Below are 21682 nucleotides of genomic sequence, written 5' to 3'. Positions count from 1 at the left end.
TACACTCACTGCAAATATCCCAACCACACTTTTATTATTATTAGGAAGGTTAAAGTATTCACCTACACCACCGTATTTTGCTCATGATTGTTAAAAATACACCCATCGTTACTAAACATGATACTACTCCAAATTGAATTTTTGGAAGTTTTTCATTCAATTAATCTAAATCCAGTGACTTTTATTTAACAGCAAAAATTGTTTCCTAAGATTCTAAATTTTAGGTGCTCTGTACCAACTTGTAAATTTGGGGGAATGCTTGCTTATTCTTTCTCTGATGGTCCTTGTGTACTTAAATCTCCCATCCCCTATGAAGATTAAAATTTCTAGTATCTGCATTTAGAATAGCAGGAAAAAAAAATACCTAATTTGTGTTCGGTTCTAGGGGTCCTCCATAAAGTATTTTGAAAACCGTTAAGCCACAGGATAAAAGGGCTAAAGTAGTTTGATTCCATTTTTTTTTTTTTTTTAAATAAACATAGTTGATCCTTATACGACATAGGTCTGAACTGCCAGGGTCCATTTATATGCAGTTGCTTCTTGTTGTTGTTTTTTTTCACAGTACTGTATTTTCTCTTACGATTTTCTTAACATTTTCTTTTTTCTAGCTTACTTCATTGCAAGAATACAGTATAGAATACACATAACATACAAAATGTGTGTTGTTTATGTTATCCGTAAGGCTTCTGGTCAACAGTAGGCTCTCAGTAGTTAAGCTTCTGAGAAGTCAAAATTTCTATGTGGATTTTCAACTGTGCAGGGGTCAGTGTCCCTAACCTCATGCTGTTCAAAGGTCAACTGTGGTAGAATTGGGCTCTGTAACTCTTTACAGATTATATATTTCTTTCTGCATTCCTTCTTCATATGAACGCTATTAAGATTTTAAGCCATGTTGCCTGAAACTTGGGGAGAAAAGATGGTCCAGCTTTTAGCTTTTTATGGAACCACAAAACTCTCTTTGGGAATCTCATGAAACCTTTGAAAGGTCTCACCACATATATTCTCCAAAGTAACTTTTAACTTCTAGGTCAGTACAAACCCCGAGAAGCCCATTACAGGGTCCATGGATCCCCTCAGATCTGAACCAAGATTTCCCAGAAGGCTAAAGGCTAACTCATGTCCTTGATTTCTGTGTTTTATTAGTTACTGTTGTTAACCAAGCTTGATAAATACAAACCAATGTCACGTCGGCATTAGGTCACAAAGAAAAATCAAATTAATGTCTTATCTTTATCAATAATATGAAAATGCTTCACAGTTTTGGAAACTGCCATATACTGGTAATCACCTCTTTAGGAGTTATAGTAAAATGGTAAAAATGTGTTGCACAGGTTGGACATCAAGAGATAATGAGCTCCCTCCATCACTGGAGATAGGTGCTCCTGGCTGAGCTGGTGCTCATGCAGAAGAGTGGACAGACCGAGTCCCTGAGGCCCATTCTGGAATGGCTGAACAGTTATCTACACTTGCAGCTCTCCCCTCAATTCAGGTGATTCTGAGCCTTTATACAGCGGACTTTTTCACATAATGTGTTATAGCTCTAAACGGAGTCTCCAGTGCCAAATGTGGACTTTAGAACATCAACTGAGGAATAGACACTGAGCCCAATCAGGGTGGTACCATTAGCATTTCTATGGCCGGCAGCAGCGGCATCTTTGTATATAAATCATTTGACTCTGCTTTTGAAATTTTCCTTCTTTATATATTTTTAAATATGAGAGATGGACAAATGGAACTAACAGTAAAAAAAGCATGGATCTCAAATACAACACAACTGAGCCAAAATGAAAAGTATTAGCCATGCTGAAATACATGTTCAATTATGGAAGAAAAATTTTAAACATGCATATAAATATATTGTTAAAGATTGTGCTTAATAGTGACATATAATTAGGTCTTTTACAGCATTTTTTACATCTCTGGGTCCCAGTACCTCTAAAACCACTGTTCTGCTTACAAACATGTAAATTTCTACATATATTCAAGAACATCACAACATGAGCAAGAAGTCGAGACAGCTTGGGATAACAGGTTTACTTAGAGAAAAATTCAGAGGTAATTTGCTCTTGGTTAGATAAATTAAAAATTCGGAATAAAGTGAAATAGAAAAAACACTTTGTACAGTAGGATACTATAGATCTGAGTATAAAATACAACTAATAAAACTACTAACATAGTTTATTGGTGCATGAAATGAATATGGTGAAAATCCTATGAGGCTACGTCAGCTGCACAGATACTCCTGAGATCCTACTGTGTGCAAGGATTTACAACTGTGATGACGAATCAAACTTAGTCCCTTTGTGACTGTTAATCACAATGTAAGCCAAGCCTAGTTCATCTGCACATACTTTCAGAACACGGTAGAAAGTACTATGATGGGTGCACAAAGGCAGGGTGGATGGATCCCTGAGTGCAGGGAGTGGGGATGACAGGAATTCAAGAAAAGGACACCAGACAAAACTCCCACCTAGATGACAGTAACCCTAGGCATCTTTAACCTCTCTGGACATTGTCTCATCTAGGGTACCTTATTTGCTTAACTTACAAATGGGTAAAGTGCAAAGCTTAGGGGTGCCTGGGTGGCTCAATCAGTTAAGCATCTGCCTTTGGATCAGGTCATGATCCCAACCTAGGGTTGAGTCACATATGGGGCTCCCTGGTCAGCAGGGAGTCTGCTTCTACCTCTCCCCCCCAACTCATATTCTCTCTCGTTCTCATTTTCTCTTGCAAAAATTTAAAAAAAAAAATCTTGAAAAAAAAAATAAAGTGCAAAGTTTAGCCTTCCCCCACTTCCATCTTAAAACACAGGGTAACTTTATAATGATGCAACGGATGATGCTAAAAGTGTCCCTCACAGGTGAGAATGGATTATAACACAGTCCTTTGATTCTTCTACAAATGAAAAGTTCTTGGTTGTTTCCATATAAAGTGAATTTTGCATCAAAATCTTCTATGGAGCAGCAGTGCCTTAGACTATGCAGCACTCTCAAGGGAAATTTCAACCTCTCAATTCCCACACTGCCGAAAAACAGCACAAGTTACTGTACACTTTAGAACTGAACACTGTTGTAAATGTGTAACATGTATTAATTCACGTAATTGTCATAACAATCCTGAAAAAGTGGTAATATTATCTTCCTACTTTATAGATGAGGGAATTGAGGCATGGAGAGTCACTTTGGAGCTTCCAGAGCTGGTAATGGGACAGCTCACATTCTTGACTTCTAGATACTGAATGCGATCAGCCCACTACTGAAGGTGATGGCAAAGAGTAATGACACACAAAGACTCCCGTAAAAAGTGACAGAATGAAGTTGCGGAAGAAATTCATCTCTTCAAGAAACAGTTCCATTAAGAAATAAAAAGAAAACAAAATCAAGCTCTGTCATGTGTTAACATCAGCCAGCAGTTTCAATATCTCTCTGGAAATCCTATTGTTACGTTTCACAAAGTCAGTACTTGTTTCAGGTAGCTCCACGTTTTTTTAATTGCCTGGGAACAAATGCTGGATTGGTGGTAGAAAAGGACAAGCCTAGGAGAATCAGTGGTACCCAGGAATGAAATCTCCTGACTTCTCAATAAGGTAAGAATGTGATCTCAAATTATGCTACCAAAGCGTTAATCTCCTCTTAACTTTCAACCTATCCTCTGGTTTGCATCTTTAATCCCTTTGAGTAAACTAAATTAGATTAGCATTTTTATGGGGAAATACTGCAATAAAAGATAATATTTTTTTTTAAAGAAGAGAGAAAAAGACGATGGCTAAAAAGGATAGTTTTAGTGTAAAATTGAAAGGGGAAAAAAAAAAGACTACTGAGGGAAGTCCACTACCTTTTCCACCATGAGGAATTCTGCAACCTTTTGAACTGTCCACGATGAAACTCCAGCACCCCATAATAATACAGCATATGAGAACACAATACAATCTTACATTTCTGAAGCGCCCTTCATGCAAGCATCCCAGGGTGCTTTACAATCATTATGAGTTAAAATTAAAACTGAAGCACATACAATTCCTAATAGAATCATTTTAAAAATGCTAAACAGAACAAATAACTTTTAAGTCTAGATTTAAAAGTCCCAACAGCCAGAGCGTTCCTTACTTCAATTGGCAATGAGCTGCAAAGCCGGGCTGAGGCTCTCTCCTGTTATGTTAAAGGCTCTCTTATGTTTTTTATACTCGGAGCACGTTATGATCAAGCAGTTTCCAATGAAACAGGAAAAAAATTGGGTGCGTGTATCTGTTTGTTTTGATTATTCTGAATTTAAGGTCTTTTGTTTATTTGCTTACGAGTCTGTTTGGCCCAATCTGACATGAAATAAAGCAGGTTTAAAAAGCAAATCCAGATAGAGTCTAACTTGAAATTTAAGTAGAAATTATTAAAAAAAAAAAAAAAGACACTCCAAAAGCAATCTAAAACTAGCTCTGTTTTAGCAAGAAAATCAGATTGATTAGCATGATTTGGTTAACTTTTTAAAAAAAAACAATTAGAAAATAGCATTTAGTAGTCTTTCTCCAGGCCATGTCTACTCTTAAACCTTGGCAGAATTTATTATTCTGCAAATCAGAAAGAAAGAGGGGAAATGCTCACATGATATGGTAATTTTCCTTGCATTAGTGATTTTGAGGTCAAAGGAAACCTGTTCAGATCTAAAACAAAGCACAGGTAAAAATCTATTAAGTGAAAATGAAGTACTTACACGTTGTTAAGCACTCTCTAAATTGGCATGGCTTAAACTCTTTTATGTTTTACTATTGTGAAAAGATAGTAGCTATAAAATATTTGAGATCAATCCATTTTAAGTTAGATGCTTTATTAAGTTTGGCTTTTTTGATGAATATTATCTGAAAGGTTACGGAGAACTCACATCAAGCTACAGTAAAATCCTTATGTATCTAAATCAGCTAAAAATGAGCCTGATAAATGAGATTCAAAAAAAAAGGAAAACTTGCAATTTGGAGCACATTTTTATTCTTCTATTGTAGATTATATATATTATAATATTAACACAAAGCAGATAACTCACTAAGTTGAAAGAGAATGAAGTAGTAACTGGTTCAAAAAAGAAGGCAGGAAATATTATCAGCAATTCATACCACTACCCATGTAAGACTGGTTTAGCATTTCCTCTATGGATCTCACCATGAATACAATTGCTGAAAATGGTAGTAAAATCCCATCAGTATCAAGTACTTCAGTGCCTGGCAAAGCAATGATCTTAACCTTAGATTCCCATGGTCAGTAGGGTAAGGGCTGGGAAAAGTTTTGTAATTTAAAAAAGGATACATATTTAACAACAAGATTTATGGATTACATCAGGAAGGGGCAAGTACAAAATCCTACAAGCACATCTCAAACAGGAAAAGCTCTATTTTTAAATGGAACTGGCCAGTTATATCCTCATCCATCAGAGCAAGCCAGTGGCTGAATAAGGTCTATACTCGCAAATAGACCCAAGAAATTCAACTGCCCATTGTTTCCAATGCAAATGCCTAATATTGTCTTGGGGCTCAAAACAAAGGGCTAGGAGCTGAAGTATACCTTCTGATCCAGACAGACATGACAGCACGGGGAAGGAAGTGACTGCCACAGTGAGTCTAAACTCATACCTTTTGGAACCTCCCAAATACCAGATTATCCCAGAAATTAGTCCCTGTGGTCCGAACTACCCCTCTCACCTCTAAACTAGGGGCATGAAGTGACGGTATTTTCAAAGCAAGTCATTGTACAAACAACAGAATCAAACCCCAAATGCTAAAGAAAAATTTCAGCAGTGAGAATAAATGCAATCGGAAAACTGTAAGTAGTTATCACTACTTCCGGGAAAAGGAAGTATTTTATAAAATACATCAAATTACTTTGAGAAAGCCTTAAAAAAAAAAAAAGTCCTTCATCTGGATGTGACCAAGCTCACAGGCTCTGGGCATGAATTCTCACCCCTCTGCTTTACCAGCTGTGTAACTACAAGGCTTTTTTAAACACATTATGCCTCAGGTTTCCTCAACCTAGAAGTGGATACAAACTATATACTGCTTCGAGTGACAAATTTGCCCATGATACATCAGAAGCACTAAATAAAAATTATTATTATTTCAACTATTAAAGTGTAACATGCTTAATACTATGTAGGAAATAGGATGCCTGTCACATAGCAGACTGTCAATACATATTTTTGAATGAGTAAGTATGTGAATATGTGAATAAATCTCATAGGGTTAGACTCTCACATGAAATACAATATATGAATATTGATGATGGATATTCTCGAGAGAAGTGATTACTAATGTTCATTTAAAAATTTTCAGAAATGTTATTTCAGTCTAAAAAATCATGAAACAATAATGCAAAGTGCAGTTTAAAAAACATATATTTATAGCATAACTGGGTAGGGATTTTTAAATTGTTGCTCTGGTGTTATGCAACATATAGACTTCAGATCAACTGAGCACAGGGTTTATTAAATGTCTACGGTAAGGACTGTCAAGTTTCGTAGAATCAGCATGGTTAAATGCTAAGCTTCAGGAGGGCAGGGAGGTTTACCTGTTTGGCCAATACCTAATAAAAAGTCTGACATATATTATATCCTTAGATGCTGTCGGGAAAAGGAAAAGGAAAAATGATTTTATTCAGTGTGACTTCTAAATGGAATGTTCAAACCTAAATATATTTTATATATATTTTGCTGCTTGAAAATAAAAACAATTCTCACTTATTTCATGTGGAGCTTGGGACTGGAGCTACTTTTCTCCAGGTGAGAAAGGAAATAGAAAGTGACCCAGTGCCTTAACAAAGGTGTGCGTGTGTGTGCCTGTGTGGTGGGGAGAGGGGTGGAGAAAATGTACATAGCAGATTAAAATTTCTCAGGAATATCTGACCTAAACATTTTTAGATGAAAGACATCAGGCTGGGAGAAGTAATAACTGACCTTTTACTTATGATACTTTCAACAAAATGAACTTAGTCTTATACTGCATATATATATATATATTTATCCACTTCTTAAGCTCAGTCTTTAAAATACACGCAAAACTAAAATGAAAAAGAAATGCTTTGTGGTAAATCAAAAAATCATTTGCCTCCTGAATCCATACTCTCAATGTCCTCATGACCACAGGCTTTCTTGACCCCAAGCCAGGTTTATTCTCTCCTCCTTACTTGCAGTTCAAAATACAACGCCCACCTTATCCAACCACATCCACTGAAAAAAGTAAGAGTAACAAGAGAGTGACCAACTTCATATCCATAAGGAGCTGTTTGTGTCTTAGCAGGTTTTTACAAAAATAAACACGTGGTATGAAAACGTAACAGATAGATGTCAATCTATTGGGGCAGATTTAGGACTTAGGGAAGCAGTAACAGAAATAACGATATAGTTATAAGTCACATGTACCCTAATGGAGTTCCTGCATCTGGAGAAAACATTGCAAATATTATCAGACAGAATGTCTGATAATTATGGCAAGTATTCATTTTAAAATCAAGACACTCTAAAATTTTTCATTGGGAAAGGACTTTTAGGTCAGTCACTGACCAGCATTTTGACTTTAATCTCCAAAGCCACTGGCTCCTTCACCTGTCCAACGAGGAGTCTGGGTAGGATACAGCTCAGTTCTAAGATTCCAAGGTCATCTGCCCTGCAAATGTGCGCAATCCTTCTAAAAGCACCGGAGGCTGGGCTTGTCACATACCAAGGCACATGCATGATGGATTCCCACTGGAATTCTCTCCCAGCCTCTACTCTGTAAAGGGAGCTAACCTGAGATCTGCAGGGTGGACATTCTGCTCAGCTTAACAGTAAGGGCCCTGATAGCCCTATGTGCTGCTGAGGTGTTTTATCATATTTAAAAAAACTCTTATGTGTAGCAAAATGTGGGTGCTAGATTGTATGTTCAAAATTCGCAAATGAATAAATCAAAACTCCACAGGGGAGTAAAACAAGTCTTAAGAGTTAGCATTTCTTGATGGTACGTTCCGTTTTGTATAAGACTGAGGCAGTATTTTTTTCCTAGGCATTTTTTCACAAGACCATCTTCATCACTATCTCTCAGTCACAGGAGAAAGAAAGAGTAGTTCTGCCAAGCTCAGCATATATTTTGGGCTGAGGTCTTACAGAGCCTTCTTTAACTAATAACTTACAACATAAAAGAAAATAAAGAAGAGAATGGAAAATAGTTCATTATTAAAACACTCTGCACTGAGTATCAAGATTCATGAACCCATTCTAGAGAAAAAAAGATGACACAGCAGAGTATAAATAAAATAGCTTACTCATTTAAAAGAACAGGTTGCAGTTTTTTTCATAGTATTAAACACTAAATTAATTTCAAATATTTGTTGCCGCTGGTAAACTCCTTGTAGTTTTTTCAAAAGGTATTTTTTAAAGAAAGGACAACTGTAATTATAACCGATGTTGAAGTCCCAGCCTAGTTCCACTGCTCAACAATTACCACAGGGTCTCGGCTACACACAAGACGCACGTTCCTCCAAAGCCCTCTCTACAGAAATTCACCAATGTAGGACTCTAAAACCAAGCCCCGAATTTCATTTTGTCATTCTGTTTAATGTTATAATTGTCTGTATTCAATTCATTTCCCATGATAACATTAAGTAAACTCACAATTATATTTAGAAGCTATAGTGAGGTGGAGTTTACTGGCTGATTTAACAATTAATTCTCATTGCTTCTATCAGTAAATACTTGTACTAGCATCCTCTTCTCCAGCTCACAGTAAATGCCCTAAATCTTTGCCTGAATTTACTTCCAACATCAATGGGACATTTAGCAACATGTATATACATGGCATTCCTATACTGGGTGTTTATGCGTATTTTGACTCTGAGTTTTAAAAACAAAGTTTATTTCTAGGACGTTTCAAATTTTCAAATGCTAGCAACCAACTGACATATTATCTGAAGTTGTCTGCAAAACCCAAAGTCCCAGATGTAAGAGTCACCTGCTTCATTATACCATCCTATTGATTTAACTGTGTTTAATTAATTTAAATTACTTTTATTCGATGGTTATAAATTCACATCCTCTCTACTCCAAGGGTGAGAGAGGGAAGATAGAAGGAAATAAGCTAAAATGACAATTTGTCCTGAATTCCAAGAAACTGACACTTGCAATATAGGAAATACTTTACATATGGCTACAGCCTACCTTAAGAGAATTTAGAGAGCCATAATTGACTATAGCCCTAATTCATTTGGTCTATTCCTATAACTGCTAACAAATATCAAAGGAAAGCTGATGGTCTATAACTGAGATGCGTGGAGTTTCCATAAAACAGCAGCACAAAAGCCCACAAAGCTTCCTTCCGAAGGTACTAGTACCCTCTGGAGCCATCACACTGGAAATACATTTTGAGAATATCTCAGTTGCAGAAACCTTTATAGCAGAATCATATGGTTCACATTCAAGTGACTGATAGACTAACATTCAGAATTACATTTTGAACTTGAAAATAAAAGAACAACTTCAAATGGGGTAAAAATCTAGTTAGATCGTACTCGAATTATACTGTATCATGGGATGACCTCACGTTGGGTTTGACACTGAAGGATGGCATTCTAACACAATTATGTAGTGACTACACAAGCAGCCCATTAAGAGCAGGTTCACAGCACCCTTTTTTATGTGAAATCAGCTGAGCATTATCAAAAATCATGTTTGGTTTTAAATTTAGAGACACGGGCAGTCTCTATTTAGAGTTTTAGTTATGCTTCACCAAAATTCATTCTAAAATATCAAGTACAATAATAATAAATCTTTGTCTTGTTTGAAGAGCCTCTGATGATATGACAGGAATCTCAGAGGAGGGGAAAAAAAAATTCCACCAAAAAGCAAAACAAAAAAAGTAAACCAAACCAATGCCACAAAACTGGTGACAAAATCCCCCAAAATAACTAACTACTCAATCTTTAGTTACAGGGAAGAAACTTCTTATTTTTATAAATACTTAATCTAAATGCTTATCTCCCCCTTTTTGTAATGAACATAATATCCCAAAACTGTCCCCTTATTTTATTCAGGTATCACAGCGAAGGCTTTGTATGAACACTCTCACTGACCTTCCCACACACCAAAGGTTCCTGGAAGTTATACCACCTTTACTCTTTCTTAAATAAGGGCACTCAGGAGAACGCAGCTTCCACGCTCAGAGCACTCAGAAGAGGGATCGAAAAACAAGCTAGCACAGTCTTCTGCTGAGCTGTTTCTCCTTCACTCTTTTCCCCAAGGGAGAAAAAGCGTAAAGACTCTGTTCAGAATAAATCAGGCACACTGTTTAAAGTCACCAGTGGTCAAGACACTGCAATTTTGACAGTCTCGCTTCAGATACCAGTTGCTTTAGACTATGGAGCCCCATCAAACCTCAAATCAGGGCTGCCCAGGACGGCTTATCATTCATTACATGCTATGCTCAGTACCTGTGAGAGGGGGCACTCCTTGGCCAACGAACTCTGATTCATATCTTTCAGTAAGTCCTTCAGAGCATTCCTTACTGTGGTGTGCGACCATTGTTCGGGAGGCAAGTCTTCTAGTTTGGGGCAACTATTTGAGACATAGATTAGAAAGGGGATTATTACAAGATTGCATCCCGCTGCAGAACATTCCTTTAAGACAGACAGATTTCATTTTGCGCATCAAACAGATGCATCTGGAGATTGCTCTCGGTCTCCTGATTGTTCCGATTAGTTAATTACTTTATACAACACATCTGCTGTATCGATGCATGAATTATACATCAGCTGCCTGTGGTGGCTATTTTTTCATGTTACTTCTACCTTCCTGCTCTGATGCGCTTGGGAAGACAATTTAAGGTGTACTGCTTTCTCACGAGCCATCGTGAAAGGCATTAACGTATTAACCGTTTTCCGTTCGTGACTCTGTTCATACGAATTAAAATGGTAAAAAAAAATATATAAATAAATAAGATCGCGGGAATAGTGAATAAGGCATTCTTTCACAAAATGTACACAGATGGCACTGTTCATGATATGCAAAAATATTTTTCTCTTAAGTAAACTTTATGTAAAATGCCTTCTTGTAATGCATCATTTAATTGACTAAATATAAAAAGTCTTGTCTTTTGATATCCTGCACAAAACCTACAAATTTGGCGGGGGTGGGGCGGTAAGGGAGCGGGGTGGGGGGAGAGGCTGCTTTTAAATATACATTGAAGTTAGTAAAATTAAGCAGAAGGGATAAAGTAATGAAATCAGTTTGCATTAACCTTTCTGAAACACAAAGTAAATAAAAATCAAAGGCTGACCAGAGATGCTTTATTTCAAAAGATCAGGCACATTGAACGTTCTACCCTAGAACCGCCGTCCCGACTCACCTGTGTAACTGAATTTTCAATGTGACCACATGATACACGTCTTGAAGCATATCTGCTACCGTAGCATCAGGGGCATCTGTCACATAAGACAGTGGAACTGGATTCCACTTTCCAACCTGGATTAGCCCTATTCCAGATAAAGAGAATATGCCACTAAATATTTTACCTTTTAGATAATATTTCAAGGAGAAGGTGGTGGTGGTGGTGTTTTTCATGGCCCCCACACCAAGCAATATTGTTATTTCTATTTGAATGATTCCCTTCCCTCTAAAAGGCAGGTCAATGAAAATATTCACAGCTTAGCTTTCCAAATTGTGAAATTATGTAAATGACTGTAGGGTTGTTTATTATTTTGGAAATAAAACCCCATCAATAAAACCCATGCATAGGCCACATTTTCCTAACTTACAGGAAGTTCTAATAAGACATAGCTGAACCAGTTCTAAATGGCTTTACGATTTAGATAAGATTCTCTATTGCAATGGGAATCAGCATTGAAAAATACTTTACAGCCCATAAAACCATCAGAAACAGAATAAAAGAAACAGAACTAGATATTCAGTCATAAATGCAAATTGACTCTCAACAGTCCATCTGCTCAAATACGCTCCTCACTTCCTTGTGGGTCCTCAGTGGAGCAGATTATTAAGGTCAATAAGCATACTAATGATTCAGCCGAAGTAATTTAAAAAAAAAAAATCCACCTCGACATTCCACACGAGCAAAATGTGTGTTAACTAAACCAAACTGAATTAAGCCAATTTTTTAAACCCACAGTCTATAAGGAACCAATGTAACACACAGGCTACAGTTCTTTGAATAAAAATATTCAGAGCTTTCTCTGCAAAGTAAACAAAGGATGCCAAGCAATTTTTCCAACCCCACGTATGCATTATTTACCTTTGGCCTGGGCAGCAGAGCTATGCGAATAGCCCAGAGACAGCAATGCCATTTCGATCAGCTGGTTGAAAAGCATATCCTTTCTCACCAACACAAATTCCGCATGCTCCTCCTTGCAATCGTATTCAATGGCGTTTTCATAATGTTCCACCACGCAGAAAACTGGTAGCATGGTTCCTATCCAAGAGACGGAGAAAAAGAGACGCAAACCAACAATCTTCAGAAATGCAATCTGGGGGGAGGAAAAACTCGACCATGAAAATAAATCTTCCCAACAGGGAGAGAAGGGGAGACTGTGTTTCCAAGGCAGACAGGGTACAGAAATACAAGCACGCACACACAAACATATACACACTCTTTTATTGTTTAAAGTTGTAAGAGGGATAGTTAAATAGAATGTGAACTTGGTCCTAAGACAACCTGGGCTCTGCTTGAATATCAGCAGTGCATTTTCCAAAATCAACCAATGCAGAATTACCTTTTTGATCAAAATAATAATGCTGACGAGAGAGAAGTGTCTTGTCTGATCTGCTGTGAGTGGTATACAGGGTGCAAATGTAACTCACTATAGTTGTCTTCAGAAGAACCCACCTTCACACTTCCTACATGCTTTTGTTAACATTAAACTTCTCCTATTTGTGTCCAAATTTTCTCTGACTCTAACATTTTCAGCATTTTCTTCCTTTGTGAAGATCTTTCCTTAACAGTTCCATAAAAAAAACACCAAACTTAACCAAACTGATGTCCAAAATATATGATTTCAACATGTGCACAATGTAAATAATAAGATTTATTTATTGGCCACTCATTTAATCCACCTGACTAAAAAGATAACACAGCAACCACAGGTCTTAAAAATGAACAATCTTTGTTGCATGTTATGAAAGAGAGAAAAGGAAAGTGGCCTCCGAATGACATATTAGGATAAAGGAATCTGTATAGATCTGATGTGTTCTCTCTTTATTTACTTTAATCCAGCGTAATAACTCAGTAGCCAGATGATTAATAAGCACAGGCCACACCACCGTCAGAAAAGAGGCTTCTAGAAACTGAAATCACGGAATGCTGTAGTACTCAAGGTGTTTATGCAGCGTACTGTCAGACTTCCAGTGATATACGGAAAAGGGTTAAAAGCAGATGCATCTGAACTGTACTGTGGCAAACTGCCAGGAGGGTATCATCTTTAGCATAAATGATGACAAGGGTTACTTTAACAGGGCACCCAGGATCCCCAATTAGTCCTATAACATTAATGCCTCTATAAGGCTCTGCCCTCTGGACGCACAGAATCCTACCAACTTCTAGAGATTTCTAGTGCATACTAACCCGAGCTCAAAGTCAGGATTTCCTCCTGACACCAGGGATGCCCTTTAAAAAGGCTGTATTTTCTTGTTTATGCTGAACAAAAGCCGGCAGTAAAGCAGCTACATTTTTTTACACGTGCATCTTCACCAAAGCCTTGGTGAACTGATCACTAGAGATTCTAGCTCTGACAAATAAACCCCTTTAGGTTTACTTAGAAAATCTCACAAACTCATTCGGAGGTACCCAACAGGCTAGGCATGAAAAACAAGCCGCAGAGCTTGCCAATATTCTTGTCATTCATTCATCTGTTTTATACCAGAGAGAGATCCTGTCAGGGATCAGAAGAAGACTTGGGAAGACCACAGCAAAAATAGCAACGAGCAAACTGGTGATTTCTTCCTTGGCGTGAAGGTACTTTGGCAAAATTTCCTAAACAAATAAACAAAAACACCCAACCTCTTTTTCTTAAGTAGGGCTTTCTCATCTCAGCCACAATTTTTATCTAGCACCTGTCAAACAGAAACCATGCTCATAAAAAATAAGATTAAACATACACACGCACACACACACACACACACACACGCAATCACCTCTACCAAAAAGCTTTAGTAATTTTGTTGTTTGAAGCAAGCTGAGAACCTTCTACAATTAAACTATATTTTTAAAGTAAGGCACTATGAAAGCAATGTTTAAAAAAAAAATTCAGCAGGAAGTGAAATTACTGTACTTTGGTTTCTCCTCCCCCTGTTCTGATGGCTTCAAAGAGTTGGGTTAGTACAACAAAAACATATGCATTGATTTTTCTCTTGCAGAATAATACATACGTGTTCTACTATATGCTCCCTAGATCTATGAAAATAACTATAGGTTTTGCAAACTGTTGAAACATATTGGATTTACTCTGGACTCTATTTAGAGATACCCTATAGATAATTAAGGTGGCTATTGATAAAGTGACAAGAGAATCATTTCACGACAAATCTAGCTGCTAAGCCTTCTAGCAAACTTGTCACCCTTGCCTTCCTGATCCTGCAAGTAATGCTGAACAGGAGCCTTCTCTGAACTGATTATTTGTGCCAGTGTTTGGCGAGACTTCCAACTACAGCAACTTCATAACCTTCCAGCATGAAAAGGGGAGTGCACTGGTCACTGCTGAATGCTAAAAATACCACATGATTTAAACCTGGAGGCAGTCTTAGAAGCTTTTGCTGAAGGTTTATGAGCCTGTGTAAACAGCACGTCTGCCATAAGGAGCAGTGAAGTCTGTAGAATCCTTGTCTAAAACTGTCCTGGCATTAAAGTTTGCTGTGCAAATATCACATAATACCAGAGACAGCTGAAATCTCCTATTTAGGAATTTATGGAACTTATATGTTTGCAGGCGTCAGAAAGTCTTTTTTATAGAGCCCCAGTGCTTCACAGTACAATATTAATGCACTCAGTTTGAAAAGCTGCAATAAATTATATTTTTAATGCTCTTACCCTGGCTTTCTTAAGATGCATACATTCTTGGCAAACAATCAATAAATAGGGTAATCATGAGTAGAGGCCAAAGAATTTGCTGAAGTGCTGTTTTTCCATTTTTAATAGATAAAGATCTAACAATACGGACTGCTGTGTCTGTTCATTTCAGGATCAATATATTCTTTGTTTTCGCCAAACCAAGAAAAAAATAAATGATTGTATGATAAATGTTATGCATCAAACACAATGAAATTCCTCTGCCTTCTAACTTTATCTACTTAATATTCTTGGTTGCTAAAAGACAGCATTTTTATCCTTCACTTAGCAAATGTAAGGAAAAATCTGAATCCCAAACACAGTTATTCAGAGACAAAATAAAGACCATTATGAGACACACACGTTATACCCAGCATAGGCACTGATCTACATAAATAGCAGGGCTGAACACAGTCAAAGTTGTTAAACTTCATCAATTTAATAAAAAATGGGCAGAAAGGAGTCACACAGTTACTATCTTTCCTTTATAAACTTGCCTAAGTCTGCCCTTCCTTTATCAAAAAATACTCAACCATAGCAAAAATCAAAAACTAGAATCATCAGGTTTTTCACTGTAAATAATAAATTTGCTCTTTAAGAAAACAAGCCACACAAAAAATGACATCACAAAACTTTTACATCATATCTCATAAGATGCCCATTATGTCTGAAAATGACTTACAGCTAGCTAGTAACCCTCTGCAAAAACCTAAGGCAGTCCTCAAACAATCTAAGTGCCTTATTCTTAATCAGGGTTAGTTTAAGCAACAGCCACCTACATATCCTCTACTACAATAACACCTTATCAATGGAAGCCTTGTATAATGAAGGCCATTACATTTAACTCAGTCCTCATCCAAACATCCAATGATTCCACTCTATAGCAGGGCAAGGTGGTCCAGTCAAGCACAGAGCCTACACTTTCCAAACATGACTGACACAGCAGCCTGGGAATTAACTAACTTCACATCAGCAAGAGAATCAAGGAAAAGAACATACAAAGACATGTTCTGCCTCTCCACCCCCACACAAAGTGGCCTTGAGTAGACACAAGGGCTTGTAGCTTTCCAGGATTTGGCTCGAAAGTATTTACCTTTCCTAAGGTTCGTTTTCATCAGATGGCCCGAGTGTTTTAAAGGCACTCCCTGCATTTTTGCACCTGTACTCCCAAGCCTTCCTCTTCCTAGCGGGCTCCCGTTCTGCTCCAGGCGGGCGATCTTGGCTGGTGGACCCTTCGGATCGCTCACATTGTTAGACATTTCTGAATGTTCTTTCCCCTGAGTTGCCTCGTTCAAATGATCCATACTCAGTTACCCTCTAAAGATCACCTGCCAGAATTTAAAAAGAAGACATGTTATAATTGGATGGGGGGGGGTCTCTCTCTCTCCCCCTCACCCTCTCTCTCTATATTATATATGATACACCAAGTAAATATTTTATCCCTAGCTATTTCTCTCCACAAATACAGTACACGTGTAAAATTGCTTAACTAGGTAAATAATATACTGCAGATGTTACTATGTTTTCAGATAACAGTATTACATTTCCATGCAAGTTAACAGAATAATTTGTGGAAACTATAGCTACACATATTAGAATAAAAAGGTAATTTGTCACCTACCAACAAAACTAAGTTGGGGGAAATGGGCTTACTTTTAGAACAAGAATGACCACAAGTATGGCTAAAAAGAAAACAACATATTTATGTAGTCCCAATTTTTAAAAATCAGAAACTCATTACAGAACACAATAGTAACACTTTAATCAAGAATAGGAAGATGATCACAGTCCAAAATATTAATTAAATCTGATGTACATGTTTATACTTTTACATAGTTTAATTTTTATGAAGAAATATATATATATATCTATATATACCACCTCAAAACAAGGTAGCAAATATCTGCTTTTTAAACTCCTCATTGGCTTTACAGGTTAATCCACAGAAAGTTTTCTACTGCTTAAGTTTTAAGAATTACGTGACCTGTTAAAGATCTAATCAGGTCCTGGCTCAAACATGTGACTGGATCACATCAACCTTAAGAAAATTGAAAGAAATGGAGGATTTCTTCAAATACCCCAGGTGCTGAAGCATTACAACTTACGTGTTTTAGTGTCAATATTTAGGTGTCTCTTAGTAATAGAATGCTGTTAACAATTTAAATAGCAAAAAACTTGAAAATACTTTGTGATGTACATACTAAAGTGCCAAATTTACTTTTTTTAAAAAAAATCTTGATGATTTTGGTAAAACACAGTCAATAGCATTTAAAAATAATCTTGGTATGCAATGAAGTCTACATCCTAATTGACTTCAGAAAAAACATAGCAGATAATTGTTTTCAGTTATATTATACATTGGACATCAATTTTCATACTGTGTATAACAAAGCAATTAATACAATATCAAAGTCACTTCTAAAATGCAGTTTTAATTGAACTAATAAGAACAGGTTTAGCAGAATTATTTTATAAACTTTCATAGTACTTTAAGTATGGAACTCACCAATACTAAGGGAGAGGGGATCATATTTAGGAAAGCCAAAGAAAGTATAATAATTACCACTTTCCTCCAGCTGTCTGGTAATTCAACATATCTTGTACTTTAAAAAAAAAAAAAATTATTGTACCAAAGAAGCTATTGAGATCTGTGTTTGTTGAAAGCCAGCTTGTATTAGCATGGCCTTTCTGTAAGCATTTTTTCCCTCTTTAACCATTGATTACTTTGTCTATTATAATCAAGAAAAGAGGTGAATGGGGGTGGGGGGAGAATGGTAATCTGTAGGTTTAAAAGCAACCTTAAGAATGCCAAATGAAGAACTATAAAGTTTGAGAAATAATAGCTATTTATCCTTGTACTCTAGGGTGGCACGCTGAGAACTAAAGGTTTACCGTTGATCGAGGTCCCATCTGTTTTTGGTTATGAGGTTCATTAACAATAAATGTGCCTCTTTTAACCACTTTTTATCAAGATTACTCTTTTCCATTATATTAAACTACAGTCTAAAGCCAAAATTAGAGAGCGGTGATTATTAACTTATTCAAAACACTGCTTCTAATGTTTCATGTGGATTATAATACAGAGCTGCTTTTTCTGAAATTGGTTGCCTTACCCTAGAGCAGAAGATGAATTTTAAAACATATGATTTGAAAAGAAAATACTTAACCCGTGGGGCAATTTGAGAAAAAGGGGGGGGTAGACAACAGCATCAAAGTTAATGCTACAAAACATATTAAGTAGTCATGAGGCTTAACAGCATTATAAGCTGTACAGCAAATGAAAGTGATAGATTATAATTTAGTTAATGTATTGACAATCAAAACATCATATAGGTCATGCAAAATTATCCTTCCAACACCCACCTATAAAAGTCTATTAACACTCAGTCATCTTGTAAAAAGCTTTACATTATAAAGCAAAATTACATGCACATAAAACACCTAATTTACTCATTTAAACTCTATGCCCAAGGCTAAAGTTCACTAAACCTCAGTTTGGTCTTGGAAAGAGCAGCCTCCAAGGGGCCTGCTGGACTGAGTACGGGAACTAACTACGATCTCAACAGATGCCAGGCTGAAGAGTTTCTTTTGAGTTACACATTTTAAAACACATTTTAGTGTAACGTCTGGTTGTCACACTGAATGCAGGCTACTTTCTCAAAATCCCATTGCCCTGTCCATAAACCAAGTCCATCTATGATAATTTTTGAATAAAACAGTGAACCCAGATAAAGCTATTATTTCCCCCAAAAAGAAAAAGAAAAACACGAAATTCCGGTTTCGACAACCTATTTTTCGCAATGTGGGATCTTTTTCAACGAGTTCCTTGCTGGATCGCCTCATTTACCCCCCAAAGAACCCCATAATCACATTTTAAGAGACTGTGCCCTTATCCATTCCATATGGCCGGCACGATCCAGGCCAAGCTTTCACTGTGACCTTTTAAAGAGACAAAGAAGCAAAGTACTATCTAGAAACAGAAACACTGCAGTTTTACTGAGTGAAATTAGCAAAACCGACCTGAAACTCACCACTTCAAAACTTGACAGCATATAAATAACAAAAACAAAGGAGATTTCCTTTGCAGCCCCGGTTCTTGAAGAGAAGTTCAAGACTGATGTTTTCTAAGTCCTTTTTTTTTTTTAAATTAAAAAAAAAAAAAAAAAGGCAGCAGACCTGAAGGCGACTTCCCCTGAAATTGTATTATTTTCTCTTCCCCTACCCCCGCCCCCCTAAGCGGGGGAAGGGCAGAAATAAACGTCTAGAAGAGTAGCCATAGGAGAGGGGGTTAAAAAAAAAAAATCACAATTCGAAAAACAACATATATGGTTTGTAAAATGTCTAACCTCAGAGAACCGGGTTTTCGATGGGGGAGGAGGGGAGAGTGGGAAGTAGGGAGGAGGGAGAAGATAAAATTGATCTGACAAGTGATTCGTTGGGGGGAAAATCGTAAAAACAAAGCAAAACCCGTTATGAGCTGTACACTGTGGTGATGCTGGGGAGGCGAGGTGGTGACTGAGGATTCTCTTAAAAAGAAAAAAAAAAAAAAATCACTGCGGACAAGGTCTCCAGAAAGGGAAAAAAGGGTCCTCTCGCTCCCTCCCTCCCTCCTGCTCGCTCGGGTTCTTCAGTGTGAGGACAGAAAGTCTACTTCTGGCTGTCACTTGCAATATTATTCTCCAATAACCCCGGAGAACGCAGAGAGGGGAAGGCCACCTCGCCTCCCTTCCAATCGCCCCCACCCCTTCCCCAACAATTGCGACTAATTATTAACAAACCTTAAACTTTCTTCCCACAGCCTCGCAACCCCAACAAGGGCATCTACCGGGGGACAGCGAGGGTGGGGGGCAGAAGGTCGCGGAAAGAACCCCGGAAAGGCACTGAAATGCCACTTTTGATTCGGCCCTCGCTTATAGCAGCCCCGAGGACCCTCTCCCAGCCCATTGACGCGGGGCTGCGAGCGCCTGGGGAGCCGAGTGAGTAGGGAAAGAGAAAGAGGGTTTGGGGGGAGGGGGAGGGAATCAGAAGGCACCCCCAGCCACCTCCACCGCCTCAGCAGCAACAAACTCCCCGCCCCCTCCCCCCAAAAAGTCGCCAAGCTCTCACTCAGCCAGAGTCCGAGGTAAACAACGAGCACCACAATGGCACTAGGACTTGGGGGGAAAAGAAACCCAGAAACCCCAACAAAACTGAAGAGGAGTTTCCCGAAATGCAAGAGGGGGTGGGAAGCGTCCTCTAGAGTCGCCCCGGCTTTATGCTCGGTCCCCGGGCTGGGCTAGAGGGCGGCTGTTGCTGTTGTTGTGACGAGGCCGGTTGTTGCTGGGTGGCACAGGGAGAGGTGTGTGTGTGTGTGTTTGTGTGTGTGTGCGTGCGTGTGAGCGCGAGTCCCCGGACGGGGCTGCTTCTCTCTCTCTCCCTCGCTCGCTCTCGCTCGCTCTCCCCCGCGCTGCCGTCTCTGCCCCCATTAAATTATTAGTTGACTCATCCCGGCCGCTGTCGCCGCCGCCGCCGTGCCCAGCTCGGCTCCGCGCGTCCGCCCGGGCTGCAGCCCTCTACGCCGCTGTTCCTGCCGCTGCTGCTGCTGCTGCTGCTGCCGCCGCCGCCGCTGTGGCTGCCTCTTCTTCCTCCTCCTCATTTTAATACAAAATCACCCCGCTCGCAGCCCCAGCCCCGAGCACGCAGCCTCCTCCCGGCCGCCCGCCGCCGCCCCGAGCCCTTCCCCAGCGGGGCCGGCTCATCCGCCGCGTCCGGGGAGCGGGAGCGAGCGAGAAAGTGGCGGCGGCGGCGGCGGAGGAGGAGGGGGGGAGGGAGAGGAGGAGGAAGGGGGTGCGGAGCGGAGGAGGAAGGCGGCGGGGGGGGGCAGGGTGCAAGGAGAAGGCGGAATAGGGATGGGGATTAAAACCCGGGCTGGAGGGCCGGGATTGGGGGAGGGGGCGGGGGCGGCGAGTTAAAAAGCAGAAAGACAAGTAACTAGTGAATGAGTGAGGGAAGGGGTGGGGGGGGGGGGAGCGCACGATTTCCGGCCCCGGGCGCGCAAGAATTTGTAATGAGCTTGATTAGAGTGAGGCGGCCCGACATTTATTACACACAATACCGAGAATAACAGGGCGCCGCGCGAGGGCCAGCGCCGGCCGCCGCCAGGCGCGCAGGGGAGGGCGCGGAGGGGAGGGGAGAGGGGGCTTCCCTGGCAGCGGCCGCCTCGGCGGGGAGGGGAGCGCGCGGCGCGCGGGCGGCAGGGGCAGGTGTGCGAGAGTGAGCGGGGCGGGAGGAGGGGCGCGACTGGCGGGGGGCGGGGGGTGGGGGGAGAAAGTGCCACGGAGGAGGGGGCGAGGGCCAGGGGGGAAAACTAACCAACCACCCACGCGCGCAAAAGCCACAGAAAGGAGTATGTCGGGAGAGTCGCGGGCCGGCACCCGAGGGGCAGGCCAGGCAGGGAGGGCGCCCTGGCCCCGCGGGAGACGGGCCCGGGCGTGCAGGTGACAGGCACGGAGTACTGAGGTAGGGGGACTTCAGGAAGTGGCTGAAGGGGACAATCGGGAGGTAGATCTCTACGGAGAAGAGCAAAGGGTACAGAAACCATTGCGCAGGAATAAAGGCCGGGGGCCCTGAAAAGCTCTCGCGAATATTTAT

At 39.7% G+C, this 21682-nt stretch overlaps 1 protein-coding gene across 7 annotated transcripts in view; it reads right to left on the bottom strand.

The window, feature by feature from the left end:
* Positions 1-21682, bottom strand: part of SATB1 (SATB homeobox 1) — a 102527-nt gene that overhangs the window by 62158 nt on the left and 18687 nt on the right. For 2 of the 7 annotated variants that reach the window (XM_032332064.1, XM_032332085.1), the window contains exons 1-5: positions 19084-20872; positions 16146-16380; positions 12248-12424; positions 11348-11474; positions 10434-10557 (exon numbers count right to left, since the gene is read on the bottom strand). In XM_032332064.1, coding sequence (XP_032187955.1) covers positions 10434-10557; positions 11348-11474; positions 12248-12424; positions 16146-16356 — 639 coding nt within the window. In that variant the 5' untranslated portion in view covers positions 16357-16380; positions 19084-20872. Of the gene's footprint in view, positions 1-10433; positions 10558-11347; positions 11475-12247; positions 12425-16145; positions 16381-19072; positions 20874-21682 lie in introns of those variants that run through there. The other 5 variants (XM_032332068.1, XM_032332071.1, XM_032332075.1 and 2 more) reach the window with 4 other exon arrangements.

Source organism: Mustela erminea, chromosome 1 (genome assembly GCF_009829155.1).
Source record: "Mustela erminea isolate mMusErm1 chromosome 1, mMusErm1.Pri, whole genome shotgun sequence".
NCBI classification, from domain to species: domain Eukaryota; kingdom Metazoa; phylum Chordata; class Mammalia; order Carnivora; family Mustelidae; genus Mustela; species Mustela erminea.
This window is presented reverse-complemented; position numbering and strand designations above follow the sequence as displayed.